General features: G+C 40.4%; 2 protein-coding genes and 2 non-coding genes across 4 annotated transcripts; 2 read left to right on the top strand and 2 right to left on the bottom strand.

Moving 5' to 3' along the window:
- Positions 1-1,106: 1,106 nt before the first annotated feature.
- On the bottom strand, positions 1,107-9,213 carry LOC141794000 (zinc-binding protein A33-like). Its single transcript, XM_074674928.1, has 6 exons — positions 8,621-9,213; positions 7,777-7,872; positions 4,974-5,207; positions 4,733-4,755; positions 4,069-4,184; positions 1,107-3,459 (listed from the first exon to the last, which is right to left on the bottom strand). Exons 1-6 carry the CDS (start codon positions 9,137-9,139, stop codon positions 2,894-2,896), a joined length of 1,554 nt encoding a protein of 517 aa, XP_074531029.1. The 5' UTR covers positions 9,140-9,213; the 3' UTR covers positions 1,107-2,893.
- Positions 9,214-9,744: 531 nt separating this feature from the next.
- Positions 9,745-13,780, top strand: LOC141793162 (endonuclease domain-containing 1 protein-like). The gene is made up of 3 exons (XM_074673650.1): positions 9,745-9,812; positions 12,308-12,614; positions 13,172-13,780. Exons 2-3 carry the CDS (start codon positions 12,309-12,311, stop codon positions 13,778-13,780), a joined length of 915 nt encoding a protein of 304 aa, XP_074529751.1. The 5' UTR covers positions 9,745-9,812; position 12,308.
- A 1,086-nt stretch (positions 13,781-14,866) lies between these two features.
- On the top strand, positions 14,867-14,938 carry trnaw-cca (transfer RNA tryptophan (anticodon CCA)). Its single transcript has one exon. It is a non-coding gene; the product is annotated as a tRNA-Trp (tRNA).
- A 1,420-nt stretch (positions 14,939-16,358) lies between these two features.
- On the bottom strand, positions 16,359-16,430 carry trnaw-cca (transfer RNA tryptophan (anticodon CCA)). Its single transcript has one exon. It is a non-coding gene; the product is annotated as a tRNA-Trp (tRNA).
- Between the last annotated feature and the right edge of the window lie 479 nt (positions 16,431-16,909).

Raw genomic sequence — 16,909 nt, 5'->3', positions numbered from 1 at the left:
TCCTGTCATATTTGAAGCTTTTTGTCACACAAATTGGATTTTTTTTTGGAGGTGCACAGGTCAGAGTGAGATAGATAAAAGAGGGAGGGATACATCAAACTCAGCCGCTGTGGTGTGATGATGAAAGACTATTTTTTATCTACAAAGCATCACTTGTTTCCCTGCGTGCATAATCTCATCTGGCAAGCATGGCCGAGCATACACAGGTGAACATTTCACCACTGACCACTATTTTTAGACACGAACATTCACACAAGCGTGCAAACATGTTACTGTGCTTGCGAACTCTGTAAAACAGCAACATTGATTTGTAGCTTTCATCCACAGAGATGTAAAACTAGAAGCTTTCACAGTTTCACTGAAAGAAGCAGCTTTAATGTGCCAAATAACCTCTCACTCATCTGTTTTTCCCACTAATGTAAAAAAAAAGAAAAGGAATTCTTTTGCAAGAGATTTCAAGCCCCCATCACCTCCCCTACACCTCTACGTCTACATTTCTTTCAAACTAAACCAGTTTCTTCATCCAGACTTGTGAGGTTTAACGCGCAGCTCGCTCTCGCTCCAGTTTCTAACGAAGTTCCCGTTAATCACCTCTTTCAGCCTCTCCCTGTCTTCAGAGCCCCCCTCCATCCCTCTCCTCATCGATTATTGATGAAGGACAGGAAAATTCTCGGACAGAGCTAGAAAAGAGATCCATTACAGAAAAAAACTGAGTGACATACAGCGATGGTTAAAAATAGAGGGATGTATTCTGGGAGTGGATCAGTCATATGTGAGAGGACGATGGAGGAGAAGTACAGAGAGAATAAAAGAGTAAAGTTTTATGCAGGAAGTGTCTAAAAACACTTCTCAGACTTGGTCTTCCACTTTGAACCTCACTGAGGCCTATCCAAGGTGGGTCAGGTGAGGTGTGGGGGTGTGACGGAGGGAGCAGCTGCAGTAATGTAGAAGTGAAGGCTTGTGTTACTGCATGTTGATCTACCAGCAATAAGATCTAATTACAGATCAGAAGGACAGAAGAGCTGGACTTGACTTAACCCTGACAGTAAATGGTAAATGTATCAGCAGATGACTCACAGAGACAACAGATCCCTTTGATTTGGGTCAGAGAATTCTCATTATTTATTAGTTGGTAACAGTAGTCACAGATCACACCGGATCGCTCTTTTGGCACAAGAGATGACCAAGAAGAACTAATTAACCTTGCTTAACTGGACTGAAAAAAGGCCAGTGAATACAGAAGCAAACTCAAAACAGTGTCAAGTGATCCAATGATGGACTGAGTGATTGAATAAACATATATTTATCTATTCTTTAATCTATTTACAGCAGTAATGTACAAGCAATGTTCAGTCAGTTTTTAATCCCACGCTCACACTGTTAGTCTCACTCTCTTTAGTTTCTGTTTTGTGTTTTGTTACATTTTAAACACATTCAACACAAATAACACTACAAAGATACATTTAACAGATTCTAGTTTTGCACATAGTGTTGTAAAATCAGCTCCTCCTCTTGTATGTTAGAATTTATCATTTACTCTCATTCTGGTTTTTGCCTGATGGTGTTTATTTTTTGTTTCTGATGGTGTTGTGTTGCTCCCATTTCTCCATTTTTTTCTCTGATGGAGTTCCTTGCTTGTTTTTTGAGAGAGTTTTTCATCATTTGAGAATAATGGTTGTTTCATTTTGCTCAGAAAGTGGAACCCCTTCGAGACAAATTTGTGATGTGTGCAAAGTTAAGTTTTTAAAGAAAGATGACATGCAAACCTGATAACGAGCGTAAATATCTTTGGCATCTACTTCTGACAGGCACTTATTCTTAGGAGCCAAATCTGACCTCTGTGTGGTCAAACAAAGCTCAAAGCTGTGTTATCAAACACTGCACACTCAGGTGCAGTGATGAAGGAGGCAGAGTTGGTTTTGGGCTCCCTCTGCTGGAACTAAATATATGAGCAAAAACACCAATAAGAGAAAAATTTTATCATATTTTGAAAAGTGAGTGTGGCTCCACCGGGAAATTTCTCGGCATAAAAGCATGTTAAGTGACTTTTTAAAGTTTCTCTATATTTCTGCAGTTTTCTTGCAAAAAAAGGAAAAATAATATTTAGCACCACCCAAAACATATTGTCTACCCCTTGATTAAAAGTGTGTTTTCACATTTAAAAGCATTTGTTCTCACATTACAGTTCTCAACAAATAGTCACATGGTTTCCAAATGCTAATTTTGCACTTAGCTAGTTAAGTCTGTCTGTGCTGAAATAATTATTTCAAACCTGTAAAAAGATCATTTCTGTAACCACTTCCTCAAAAACAGACGAAAGGGATCAAATCACAGTTGCTTCATTTTTAAGTATGTTAATTTCTTACAAATGTGACTCGACATGAGGAAATCCTTGAGTCATTTGGGCTTTTTTCAGGTGGAGATTAACACGCAGTGAGTTCAGTTGATGAGTTTGATGACAGCAGCATTCAAAAAGAAACTTTTAAAAGGTTAAGAAAGTGTTGTTTGTGTTTGTTTTTGATGGTTTTACAATAAACTGAATTTTGGCACGAGGCATCACATACATCAGATGCTGTTACGATACAATATTTGATAAAAAATATCTTTTTTAGTTTAAGCTTTTGTGATATTTGAAGAGACGTTTTAAAAAAATAATTTTTACGTCCATCAAAGTGTACTTACATTGTAATATGTTAGTTGTTTCTTCTTTTTAACAGTTTTAAAATAAAATCACAAGGTAATCTGCATATTGATCATCACCATGTTGAAGAATCTCATCATGATTATGCAGATGAGTTAGAGCTCATTAGTTGAGTTCATTAGTTGCTGAAAGCTCTGCAGTTTTGCTGTGGTCTGCAGATGCAGCACATCAGTCCCCCAATTCAACAGACGTCTATCCCCAGTGTGGTGTTACTATAGTGAGCGGCTCACGGTTGTATCCATTGAGGATTGGCCAGGGGTTGAAGTAGGGGAAAACAGGCTCTTTGAATTTTGCATCGTAGAAGGTGAAGAGGTGGCTCATGTCTCCAGCATCGTAAAACCCCACCTCACCTCGACTGTAGTCCAGAAAGACCCCCACCCTCCTGGGGGGTTTGGAGGGATATATCAAGCTGTCCTCTGCGTCGGTGCACGCTTCATACTCACAGGTGCCGTCACAGTTGTCCCTCAGCACCAAGGTCCAGAAACCATCATCAGGGCAGAGACTGATCTCCTCCTTCCTGTTGACGGAGGCTTTAGCCACGCCCAGACCCCACGCTGTCTTGGAGCCCACCTCCACCTCCCAGTAGTGTCTGCCAGAGGAAAAGGCCTCAGAGCCCAGGACGATGTTGTAGCGGGTGAAGCGCTCCGGATTGTTGGGGAGGTTGGGCCGGATTTTCCCCACCTGGACACTGGTGCGACACGAGGACACCCACAGGCAGGGGTAGGCTGTGTCAGGGTCAAGGGTCACTGGTGTTATAGCTGTTACAAAAAAAATAAAGAGCTTAAAATTCAGCAAGGATACATCTGGAAGGTGTTTACAGACAGTCATCCAAGTCAGACTTGTTGGGAGTGACCTTCAACGTGATACTGAACACGACTGCTCAACGTGTAAGAGGAGCTGGCAAAAAGCATCAGGATACATGGATACAAATTAAAAATAAATGATACTGCGTCAAGACAGAAAACTTTGATGTAACCCTCCACAGTGTGACAGTTTACTGTTACACATTCAACAAAAAGGATGATGACATGACAAATGACACGACATGACAAGTGTTGATGAACCCGATGTGGACAACAGGACAAATGTGATTAAGTTTGGGTGCAAACAGAAATGTTAAGTAATAGATTTATTTACTCGTGACAGTAAAAGTGGTTATGTGATGTTACTGTGGCTCTGCAGGAGCTTAGAAATTTGATCACACTCACTTCAGTTCATTTTTTAAACATGGATCTGTAATTTTACAATTGCTTTTGGTGCAACCAAAAGGCACAACTAGTTTTATTTATCTGCATGAAACGAGTCCTCTACTTATTCGGGAAAACAGATCCTTCCCCTCATGACTGTATTAGTAACTATATTCATACCTGGCTGAAAAATTTGGCTCATTTTCCTCCAGGTCTTGTACTGCAGAGGCCCCAGGAACTCTCCTGTCTCTAGACTTACACCAACCTCTGGGGGTCGGTCAAACAAGCTCTCAACCCTGGCAGGGGGAAGAAAGAGATCACAGGCAAGCAAGACTTGATTTTACAAGTATATATATACATATATAAGAAAGGATTTCAAGCAAGTTATAAAAGATGTCAATGTGAATGCTAAAACTTCTTGTTTTAATAACTTGGCGCTAATCAATCATATTTTAAAACACCACACAAAAAGTCCCACTTAAAAAATCCTCTGTAGTTCTACATGAGCATGTTTTGAAATGTGTATTTCTAAAAAACTTCAAAGGTGCCATAAGAATAAAGTGTTACTGTGATTATTTATGTTTTAGAAGCAGACGTATAATAAAATGAAGTAGAAACCATTCTATTTGGTTAAATGTCAGATATCAAGACACAGATGACTCAATAAAACACACCCCATACTTTTGTGTCAGATTTACAGTTAATTTCAAAACAACAGGCCACTTCCTGTGACCTCAGAGGTGAAGACGAGGGCAAAAGTTGTGAAAAAACAGAAGTGGACATTTCATGGAAATTGGTCACTACCTCAGAACTGTTGAATGATTGTGATCGAGATGATACTCACCCTCCAATGAAATCTTTGATTCCCTGAAAAAGAAGATAAAAACAAGCCTGTGATCACAAACTACAGCAGTCTTTTCTGAAGTACACAGATAACATCTCTACTGTAGCATTTTAATATTCTTTGGTATTCTTCACTTCTTCTTTGCCCTGGAAACTAATACTTCGGTTTACCTCAGTCTACGCAGTTTGAAAAAGAAACTTCTCTGAGAGCAGTGTTTGTTTGAGCTCCCCCCTCCTCTCACCTTGAGCTGCTCTGGGTTTTCCTCTTCTCTCAGTTTGAGGCTGAGCTGGTCAGCTGTACTTTCCAGTTGGCTGATTTGCTCCGTGGTCTTGGTGAGCGCCTCCTCCAGCTGGTTGAGCTTCTCCTCTTTTTGCTTCTTCAGTTTCTCCTTGATGCGCTCCTCCTCCTCCTGAAGGAACTCCCTCAGGAGGCTGAACTCTGCAGTGACCATCTCCTCCAGGTCTCCTCCTCGCTCCTGGAGAAACATGAGGGCGGACTTTTGTGAGCATGATTATGGGAGACTTTCTGGTATTTGTGCTTCCAGCCAAAGTAATCTCTGAAGGAAAATGTGCCGTGTGTCTGACAGAAGACCTACTGTGTTTTCCTCAAAGTTATTTTGTTTTCTTCAGATTTTAAATGTTTTTGAGAGGTTATAGAAATACCTGGTCTTCCTGTTTTTCACTCAGTGAACTTAGAGAGTGCATACTGTAACAGCAGTCTGTGTTAATGTGACTTATCTCTTTGATAACATTTGTCTAGAGGCACAAACACTACCCACAATGCAACTGAACAATAACAGTTGATCAAGAGGATTGCAGCACCCAAGAAGAAAGATAAAAGGTGTTTCCTGGCAGTGTTTTTCTGGGATAAAGACTCTGTTTCCCATGAGTACTTGCACCCACTGTTATGAGGATGTGACTCTTACCAAAGTGTATGTCTGTTCTGATGCAATTGAATAACAATCTTCTTTTATGTTTAAACACTACTTTTCTTTGTTTAAGACAACTTTTTACTGGATTCAAAGTGACAAGATGATGTATTTATTAAAAGTTACATAGAGCTATAGTTTGAAACATGATACAAGCAAACTTTGTAAACTCAGTTTGTACCAAGGGGCTTCATCCGGTTAGTAAAAATGAAGCCTACACGGAAGTGCTAAATGTTGCTGTTCATTGAGTATCTGCTTGAGGCTGGCTGCAGAAAGACCGGAAGTCATGTAAACACCCAGCCATAAAAACTGACTGTTACAGCATTAAAAAGCATATTTACCTCCTGGTTCAAAAAAGGGCTTGGGTCTAAAATGCTGATTTCACTATCGGCACACAAGGTACAGTGGGTGAATATTTTTCTTACTCCGGGGTTATGTTATTAGGATCATTTCATTGTCCAATCAGAGACACAGATCAGGTCATGTGACTGGTGAGTGCCCTGTAGCTGTTTGAAATGAAACTCACAGCTAGCGTGTGTGCGTGGCTGCATCTGCGAATTGGCTTCATTTCAAGTGTCAGGAACAGACAGGTGATGTCGCGTGGGCTACGTCCATGTTTTATTCAGTCTTTGGTTTGTACTGTAGTTTAGTTTCAGGCTATAATTAACACTACTAGCAGCCCAGTGCTCTAAGGCATGCCTGTAACTTGCAGCATCAGTGAATCCTGATTATGATCTAATAGTACTCATCAACCAACTGTGTACGCCATCACTACAAAATTAATCCAAGAAATCATTTTCTTCAAGAAAATAGACACAGGTCTTACTTCTCACAGCTAATTTTGTTGGTGTGGTGTTGTAGGGCCATAAATCTGTGTGGTTTTGGACGACCCGACCAGCACACTGAGTAACAGCATTTAGAAGTGATAACGAAAAGATCATTTAGAAAGTTCTCACCAGAACTTTATACTTTTAGTTAACCAAACCAACACGGACCATCGAACTACATCACTTGGTGTTATTTCTTTAGCATAAAGTTACAGGAAGTCTTTATTCTAAAGTTTTCTCTGAGACTTTTTAACATAACATGAATAGTAAAACTGTCTGAGTCCCTCTTAAATGTTTTGATTTTTCAACATGGCACACACACACACACACACACACACACACACACACACACACACACACACACACACACACACACACACACACACACACACACACACACTGAATGAGAAACACTCCGGAAAGAAGAGTTGACAAACTTCCTCTTAATCTTGTTGACCCACATCCTGTCACACTGGCAGAGAAACAGAAGTGAAAACTCGTGCATGTGCACTTAAACTGGGTCAAACAGACCGACTGCCAGACAGGCAAAAAAAAAAAAACATATGTGCTGAAAGCCTCGACAGACAGACAAGAACGGAGGGATGGTGTAAAAGAGCCTGGAGGAAAGACACGTGCTACAATCTGCTGCACATCTCAGCATCATGCTGCGCTCTTATCTCCGCTCAACAGACACAGGAAGAGACAGAGAGAGACTGAGAGGCCTAAAGGCAGAAAGACCTGAGGTGAACGCTGCTTAGTGGAAGACTATGTCCTGTCAGCTGTTATCTCTCTATGAGGGTGTGTGTAAGGCAGGCATTTTTGTACAAGCTGTGTGTGTGTGTGTGTGTGTGTGTGTGTGTGTGTGTGTGTGTGTGTGTGTGTGTGTGTGTGTGTGTGTGTGTGTGTGTGTGTGAAAGGTGAGATCGTGAGAAAGTCAAACATGACAGGACATGAATAAATGTCCATAAAAGCTTTCATTTTAGGAAGAAGCTCTGCAGCTGAAACACATGAGGACCATCACATTCACACAGTGCTGAGTAACAGCTTCAGTCACCTTCAGTCATAATTAGCATGACTCATCCATCAATCACCTGTCTGAAAGGTAAAGGTGGAGGAATGTAGAAGAGTGTTGCTTAGCTACTAGACAATCTGGTTTAACACAAAGCAGGAATTTCTTTCATTCTGCAAGAGTTGTTTCAGGATATTTCCTGTCTTGGTCAAACAGCCCACAACAACACAAACACACAGACACACACACACACACACACACACACACACCGCCTTGGTACCTTGATCAGAAGGATCTTTTCATTGGTCCTCGTTTGGAAGAGTGTGGCCTCCTCTGTCTGCAGTTGAACCCTCTCCAGAGCGACAGACAACTTATCCTGTGACAGAAATAAGCAATCATGCAAAACATGGTTAAGAAGATGAGACTTCAAACCAGATTACATTTAACGGAAGACTTGATTTGATTCGTGCATTTCTCTGAACAACATCGCCTTGAATGGGAGTCATATGACAACCCCCCCCCAACCTTTTTAACTGCAACCTCTAACCAAATTCAAACAAACATCCAGAGAAATTCAGCACCATTGAAACATGCTAAAGCACACTGAGAGCCCTCTCAGACGGAGTCTTTAAACAAACAAAATGAGGATGGTCAGGTTTAAGAGCAGGGGGAATGTGGAGCTCACGGTGGGCTGCTGAATTCCTCTGAAACAAGTACCCAAAGACAAGTACCCTACAAGGGCAAAAGGAACTTGAATATCAAAACATGTGCTCTGAGAAAGTCCTGTCTGCAAATAAAAGAGCAGATTTGACATAAACATGGTTAAATTTTTACTTTTATAAGGGTTATGAAACCTCTCTATACAAGGAAAGGAGTAAAGCCTAATTTGAGCACAGTGGATGGCACTACTTCATATTACTTTCTTAGTGTGGATCCAACTTCCAAAAGGAGAGGAAATAAAATATATATAACAAGGAGTAGCTGTAAAGTTTTAGAGAAACAACTTCATATCAGAGAGTAGTCTGTACACGTCTGGTTTCAAAGTTTGATTTTCCTGTATCACAAGACTCATGAGATCAAGATTTATGGACACAAACGTGTCTGAACTCATACGCTGACAGTACCTTGTAGTTTTCAAAAGCCTCATTGATGGGTATGACATTGTGAGTCTTGTGGTCCCGGGACATCCCACACACCAGACAGATGGGCAGCTGGTCGTCCTCGCAGTACAGCTTCAGCTTCTCCTCATGCTCCTCGCACATATCCAAACACAGGCGCGGCCAGTGCCCGATAGACGAGGCCACACTGCTCATACTGGACCCACGCTCCCGCTCCTCCGGCTCCTCGAGAGCAGACACATGATCCCACCCGGGTATCCCCACAGCTGGGTCCATGACCCCGGCTCTGCGCACGCTGTCCACGACGTTGCACAGCAGGGAGTTGGGGCGCAATTTACGCGCGCACGGCTTTCGACACTTTGGACAGCTCGACAACTCGTCCGCCTTGGCTTCCCAACACTGGACGATGCACACCTGGCAAAAGTGGTGTCCGCACTCTAATATTACCGGATCACGGAAGAGCTCTAAACACACCGGGCAAGTTAGTTCCGACTGCAGCTCTTCAAGCGCGCTGGCCTCCGCCATTCTTCGCAGCGCGCATAGTCCTTCAGAGAAATGTTTGATGGCTACAGAGAGAAGAACACACTGCCTTTCCGTTCACAGTGAGAGAGGGAGTGGTTTAGGTTGATGCTGACAGTTTTCACGGAAGAAGCCGAGGGCGTGCAGCAACAGGCTCGTGCAGCTGATGGGGCTGCGCAGTCACAGGGCGCGCAGTCATTACCCTGGGGCTAAACAACTCTTTAGGGAACATGTATGAAAAACAACTCAGATACCACTGCCAGCTAATTAATAGTATATATTCACAAGTTTGGTTGTGTTGTTGTCAAAAATACACGTCTATTTTAGGCCAAACTGCTTTATATTTTATCCTTAATTCTGAAGAAAATCTCTACGAGCAGTTGCTTAAACAAGCTTATTTGGGAGAAAAAAACTGTCCAGTCTATGAGTAACAACGCTAATTTTAAAGTTGTTTACATTTATGTACAGTTTACAGGCCCCATTCGAAGGTTCACAGGCCCCATTCGAAGGTTCACTCCACTGTGTTAGCATTAAAGAAATGAGCCTGACGGCAGAGCTGTCGTGAAAAAAGCACCTCCGGATAGGTATGTCAAGTGTTCCAGGTGTTACATATAAGCTTCAAAACACACCCAATGATCCAGTGACAAAACAAAGAAGAATGGAGACTATACGACACAGGGTTGGTAGCTTTTCTTTTAAATGACCTCTCTCTGTGTATTTGTTGTAGTTGTGTTTAGCATGTGATGGGTTAAGCAACAGAAATAATTACCTCTTATTCGTAGAAGTAAAAAAAAAAAAAAAAAAAAGACTGATCAGCACTCCCAACTCTGATCTCCTCTTTTTAGCTGTCAGTAAGTAAGACTCAGCAAGTCTCCTCTCTGACGTAACAGAAACTTGGTCATTTATGGTCAGTCACCCACAGGTTACCATTCGTCACCAGTGACGAGAAATCATTACTCACAGTGTAACCTGTTTGACTGAGACCACATGACCAGTTCGTGATTCCCGTTGAGTGTCATGACTTTAAATGAACACTAGATGGCCATCAAGAGTGGCCTCTGAGGCCCACGTTTCAAAGGTGAGTTTAAAGAAGTGTGCTCTTTTAATCACTCAGTAAATAACAACTATCCCCCTGAAATTCCTCCTCTGGCAAAAAGCTTTAAGTTTTTTATTAAACAATTGTTGAATTTTTTTGTAGGCCATGTGCAATGAGTTTATAAATATGATGTGAAATAAAATCAGTATAAAATAGTGGTCTGAAAAATTTGGTATCAATCCAGTACCAAGGAAACATAGGGTCAGTATTGGCGATACTGTAATCAATACTCTTTTTTTTTTCCCAAAAAAGGCAGCTCAGGAATAACATACAACCACTAAAACTAACATTTCTTTTCATGAATTAAATCAAAATAAATAGATCAAATAAAATTCAAAAATAGTTTGTTGGTTAGAAAATAGTAATGTGCATTTTTTCTGTTATAAAAATACAATTGAATATTCATGTATAACAACAATTGTTACATTTTAGCATTAAAAATATCACTGTGTTTAAAGAGCTTAAAAATATTGGTGGATTAACCATTACAGAGACATAAAAATATATATAGGAAATCAGGAATATACTGATAATTTAGAGAAGCTGAGGCAACAACTTGTACAGGGTGGCTAATGTAATTCATTTATCAAGCACTGTATATTTAACATTTATATCTTTACATAGCTACACTTTTTCAGTTTCAGTAAAACCATTTATTCAGATCCATCTGGCTGAATATGTTACATCACTATGTCAATAGTCTATGTTAAATTAGTTTCTTAATTTACAACTATGAAGACCAGTGTTACTTTTTTTGGTGTGTTAATAGATGTTTGTATGAGTGTGTGATGTTGCCACAGAACTGTATTTGTTTTCTGAAAACATCAGAAGTATTTTGGTATTCAGCTGTAAAATAACACCAAATGATGCTCCACTTTGCCGTCATGCAGCCGGCAGCGCCCGTCTGTAAAACTTCTATGTTATGTTCTTGTATTTATATCTTGGCCTGCGTCTTCCCGGCTTCTCTAAAATGAACATCCTTCATGCAATTTAACATTTGCTAAATAAAGTGAAAATAAAAGCAGAAAGGCCAGACAGGGGATTTTCAGGCCTTTCAGTAAATCAGCAAAAGACCAAAAGAGTTTTGATCAAAGGACAGTGAGAAAACGGAAGTATTGTTCTGAGCGTGTCTTTTGTGAAAAATTTTGTGTTCCCACAATACGGGAAATTCTGATGACAAATAAGAGGACGACCACACAGAAACTTTGGATTGATAGTGGAAAAAAAAAAGAGCTGATGCACCCAAAATAAATATAAATCTATGTATCAGGCAAATAATATTTTATATAAAAAAAATCTGAAGATTATGCATCAATTTCTGGGTGCAGATATGAAAATGAAAGCCTGATTGCAATGTCAGTTAACATCAACCTGCTGTGTCAACAAATTAAGAGGTCTGTGGCTCTGAAGGCACAGAAACCTGGTTTCTCACCATACTTCAACAACTTCCACAGCAGTCAGGAACCAGAGACTGCTGTGTCTGTTCTGGGGGCCCCCAGGGGCCCCCTGGATGACACCCCCACCCCCCAACCCATTCTTTTTTAAACTGCTGCATTTTCAGTGCTGAGGATTTCAGTGGTCTCTGCCACCTGCAACATGGATTTCTTTCTGGGATACAAACTATGATGCAGATTTTTCTTGCAAAAAAAGTAAAATAAAATAAAATTCTTCTTTTCAATGTTAGAGCTCACTTGTAACTTTGAGATTGCAAGTTTTCCTAAATTCCTAATCCATCATTACCAAAATATAAAAAGTCCATCAAAGATAGATGTTCTCATTTTAGCTGACTCAGCCATAAAATGTTATAAAGCACCACTGTTTCCAAGAAGACAGCCTGACTGCTGGTCAATGGGGGAAGTTTGAGTGCAAAATGGGTTGGGGGTGGGTTTCACTCGTCACCCACAGGATTCCTGCTGACAATGTATATATATAGGGAAACTGAGAGATAGCTCTTTAACATAGACATCCCAGGCGCTGAGTAGACACTACAGGTTTTATTTCACTCGGGAGCAGTGTGTAGGAGGCAACCGGCCACAGGGTCCTTACATCTCTCACTGACCTGCTCTCCTCTTGTGCAGGATGTGTCAAAGGAAGATGCTGCAGTCTTCTATGGGAGCTCTGCTACTCCTCCTGGCCTGGTTGGGGGGACTGGTCCTTGGTGAGATCAGCAAAGACTTCTCCGAGTGCCTCAACTTCTTCTATGAAAGAACTCCACCGCAGGGCATCACCGCAGCAGGATACCAGCCAATATGCCAGCGCTACAAAAACCAGTACCACTTTGCCAGTCTGTATCACCGCCAGCATCGAACACCAGTGTACTCTGCCTACGTCCTCAGTCCTGCTGATGGCAAACGACCCAACTCCACCTGGATGTATGAACCACAGGTAAGAATTAACATATTGCTGTGAAACAAAACAGTCTTAGTAATTCCTGGAATACACACAGGGGGGACGGACACATGGGGGTTTGGTCATAGGTAGAGAAAAAAAGTCGATTTAGGAGTTTAAGAGGACATGAAGAACAGCATTATGTCTTATAAACACATTCAAAGTGATTACTGAAGAAATAACTGAAAAAAAGAACTGAGTTTATCTCCACATTCATGGCTGGAGACACAAGGTGGCGAGAAAATAAGTTCTGTTCGATGTCACTACATGTTTGCATTTTTAAAAAGTGTTAAAAGGAAATTTTGAGGGGGAAACAAGGATGCGTGATTTTTTTTTTTTTTTTTGAGGTAAAGGAGAGAGAAAAGTTAAATTCAATAACTGTCAACCTGTCCCATTAGTGAGTTACATGTGATGAAGAATTTGTCACACACACTTTTTTTCTTTTAATGACTTTGAAAACTCATCACAAACAGAATAAAGCAACAGACTGGGGAAAAAAATGTAAAAATCAAGCTCCTGAGCGTTGACATGTTCTCTTTCTCCCTGTCATCAAGCTGGCATTCTCCCGTGCCAGTTCAGAGATGAAAACCTTCACCACCCCCATGGACCAAAATGTGATTGAGAGCCAGGCGGTGCTTCAGGACTACAAGAACTCAAACTTCACCAAAGGCCATCTCAATCCCAGCATGCACCAGAAGACAAGAGAAAACCGTGAGGCCACATTCACACTAACAAACGTCGTCCCTCAGAAAGCAGGCTCAAACTCTGGTCCCTGGAGCCGCCTGGAGAATGAGGTGCTGAGGAAATTCAAGACCTTCTGCAACGGGTCGATGTATGTGATCACAGGAAGCATGCCATACAAGTCTGAGCCCCGCTGGATCAACAACAGGGTCTCTGTTCCTGAGTACATGTGGTCTGCTTACTGCTGCCCGTCCTTCAGGGCCAGCCTTTATACGTCTGCCACGCCATTTTTCCCCACGTATGCTGCTGTGGGGAGGAACGACAGGAACAGTGATGAGGACATAGTGCCGGTTAATGTCAAAGCCAGAGCATCAGTGAGGGGCTATGATGTGAGGAGGATGACTTTAGAGAGTCTGGAGGAAATCCTGGCACAAAGGCTGGGAATGCCCATCAGTCTGTTTCAGGGACAGTGTCAGGTGTAAAGATGAAGCTCATCTCAAGTCTTTTATGAAGTTATCAGTTGACTTACATTTCTTCTTTTTATGTGCTGAATGAGTGTTGAAGATGAACATGATGATTACCTCATGAAGTTTTGTAATCGTCCACACTTTCAAATAAATAATTTTATCGTGTTTGTATTATCTTGTGACTGATCAGCATGGTTTGTATGCTATCTTTTAGTGAGCAGACACTCATACCTGCTTATAAAGGCTGACTCTTGCTGTTAACATGAGTCATTAACTTTCCAAAGGGCCACAAAGATACCCAGTCTTCTCCAATAGTGACTTTTTGAACAATCTGTCTCACCAACATAAACAAAGTTTTACAATGCATTGCTTATTTGTTAAAAAACATCTGAAAATGCCAAAACAAAATCAACATCGTTGTTGAGAATACTGGGCTTTTAAGATCAAAGCTTTTCTCCAGGAGGGATTACTTATACTCACATTTTGTGACCTTGTGGTGCAACCTAGCGTGTTTGCCTCTAGGTCAGAAGGTTGCGTGTTCGAACATACGTCGAGGTCAAACATGGTCAGAATGAACCAAAGAAAGTAGCTTGTACCTTTAAAGGTTAACTGAAAAAATAATTGATTTGAATATAATCAATAGTAAACCAGATGAAATCAATGTTTTGATTTCACCAGTAGGGGCAAGACCAGATCAGAAATCTGTGGGTTCAACAATTAAGATTAATCAAGTTTAAGTCTTCTGTGAGAGCCAAATCTAGATGTAAAATTATAAAGAAGCATGTTCTCCCATGGACAGATGATTCATTAATTTCTTGATGAAGAGTAACAAATCCGCTTGTTTTAAAACATTTAATGAGGCTGTAAGCATTAAGAAAAGGTCATTTGCTCTTCAAAGAGCCACAAGAGCTTCTGGCTGTCTCTTATTTGCTGACTGCACTTTATTTGACCGTGTTTTGATTTGATGCATTATGTGTCCTGTCATTTGAAACTTTTACATTTTACAAAACAAACTGTAAAAAAGTGCTGTGCAGGATCTATTCTTCAGGTTTTAAATTAAATCTTTTTCTTCAAAAAGCTCTACTTCAACTTGGATTTCCTGACCTTGTGGCGTAACGGTAGTGCGTCTGACTCCAGATCAGAAGGCTGCGTGTTCAAATCACGTCAAGGTCAAACATGGTCTGGACATTGGTTTGGAAATTAATGACTGCTTACAAGAATCTGTACCTGAGTCATCAGTTTAAGCTTACTGTTAGATAAGAAGTGATAAAAAACAATCAAATTATGTATTAACAATACGTAAGAGTAGTTTTCTCTTAAACTACAGAATTTATTATTCATCTGTTATTTAATAATTCATCTATGTACCTATCAAAGCTTTGTTGAGTATCATTTTTCATCTTTACCACACTATTGAAGATTTTGATTTAGCACAAAAACTTATACTCTGATCCTTCCTGAATTGGTTATGATGTTGATTTCACTTGTCCTGCTATTATTCACCCTCAGGTCAGCTGATTACTGATTGTACTCTGAAATAGTCATGTTATTCTAGTGGTTGATCTTGATGTTTGATCTGGACATGATTTGAACACACAGCCTTCTTATTTGCTGTCAGACGTGCTACTTTTGCACCACAAGATCAGAAAAATCAGGTAGAAGTAGAGCTTTATAGAGAAAACGCTTGATTTGAAAAATCTAATAAGTATCCTGCACTGTAACTGTGTGTAATCTTTGTGAAGTATGAGACTCCCCAAAATAAAACATTAAAGCTTTAAATAAAGCAAAGTCAAGAAAAGCAAGTGGAAGCTTGAAGTTTTTTACTCAAGCAGTCATTTACTTCCTTTTGATTATTGTGACTGTGTTTGACCTTGACATGATTTGAACACACAGCCCTCCGCTCTGGAGTCAGACACACTACCATTGCATCACTAGGTCAGAAATGTCCTGCAGAAGTGGAGCTTTATGAAGAAATATCTTGATCTAAGATTATACAACATTACCTCTCATGAAAAAATAAACATTCTGTTTTATTATGAAGAGCATTTCATTAAAACAAAAGGAGTAATTCATTAAAACAGTTTATGTTGCTGTGAGAGAAGAAAGAACATGTGCTTGATGAGAATCTTTGGAGAAAGCGTGTCTGTGTCTCAATGTTTGCAAGACAAGCATTTTTCCTTTTCCTGTAAATCAAAGTCATTGACTTGTTATAGAAGGGTTTTCCCTGTGAATGTTAGATCCGCTACCATTGCGCCACAAGGTCAGAAAAAGCAACTTGAAGTGTGGCTTTATAGAGAAGATGTTTGATTAAAAAATATAAGAATAGAGCCTGCATTTTGATTGATTTTTGTTGATATTTTCAAAGTACTGATATTTCTGGGTTAAATAAATCACTATGTAATGATTTATGTAAAACAGAGAGGAACAATAAAAAGGTAAGAGGCTGATTTGGAAGTGGCCTTTGGAAAGAACTAGATTTTCTTCCCTCTCAACATGAACAGACTTCTAATGTTTTCCTGAGACTCCACTGTTCACTGAAGTGAAGATTCTTGCAAGTTACCATTTAATTCAAGTGGGCAATGTTGCTCACATTTGACCCTGACGTGATTTGAACACGCAGCCTTCTGATCTGGAGTCAGACGCGCTACCATTGCGCCACAAGGTCAGAGACTTCCATTGGAATTGGAGAATTATAAACGAAAATCTTAATCCAACAAAGAACAGGTCTATTTTGTCTTTCTGTTTTTAAATATGAATGTTTTATGAATTACAGGTGCTCTGTAAACCTGGAGGATACTTTGCTCGGTACATAAGTTGGACAGCAGACCAGCTCTTTATCGTTGCAAAGCTTCTAGAGGTGGTTTCAAATCCACTCATCCAGTCTACATGGGTTTTGTGGACTTGGAGAAAGCCTACTATTGTGTCAGGTGTTAGCTGTGTGTCGACCTGTGCCAGTAATGTCAAAACTTTGATGAGTTTTCCCAAGATCCATCTACAACAAAAGTGCTGATTTAGATGATCAGTCTTGAGAGTAGTGAGCTTGTTAATCTACATAGTATTCGACCCTGCCACGATTAAAACACGCAGCCTTCTGATCTGGAGTCAGACATGCTACCACAAGGTCAGACATTCATATCAAGCATG

Source organism: Halichoeres trimaculatus, unplaced genomic scaffold (genome assembly GCF_033239565.1).
Source record: "Halichoeres trimaculatus isolate MK-OKI-2021-1 unplaced genomic scaffold, fHalTri1.1 fHalTri1_scaffold_7, whole genome shotgun sequence".
NCBI classification, from domain to species: domain Eukaryota; kingdom Metazoa; phylum Chordata; class Actinopteri; order Labriformes; family Labridae; genus Halichoeres; species Halichoeres trimaculatus.
The sequence above is the reverse complement of the archived record's forward strand: the minus strand, read 5'-3'. Positions and strand labels throughout refer to the sequence as shown.

What these genes read in the sequence shown, in the direction of transcription:
- LOC141794000 (XM_074674928.1), bottom strand. Translation starts at nt 9,139, where the DNA reads ATGGCGGAGGCCAGCGCGCTTGAAGAGCTGCAGTCGGAACTAACTTGC. An exon ending in ATCAAAGATTTCATTGGAGG is followed by an intron (nt 4,185 to 4,732) that starts GTGAGTATCATC and finishes TCCCCCTGCCAG; the next exon opens with GGTTGAGAGCTTGTTTGACC. An exon ending in GAGCCAAATTTTTCAGCCAG is followed by an intron (nt 3,460 to 4,068) that starts GTATGAATATAG and finishes TTTTTGTAACAG; the next exon opens with CTATAACACCAGTGACCCTT.
- LOC141793162 (XM_074673650.1), top strand. Translation starts at nt 12,309, where the DNA reads ATGTGTCAAAGGAAGATGCTGCAGTCTTCTATGGGAGCTCTGCTACTC. An exon ending in CCTGGATGTATGAACCACAG is followed by an intron (nt 12,615 to 13,171) that starts GTAAGAATTAAC and finishes CCTGTCATCAAG; the next exon opens with CTGGCATTCTCCCGTGCCAG.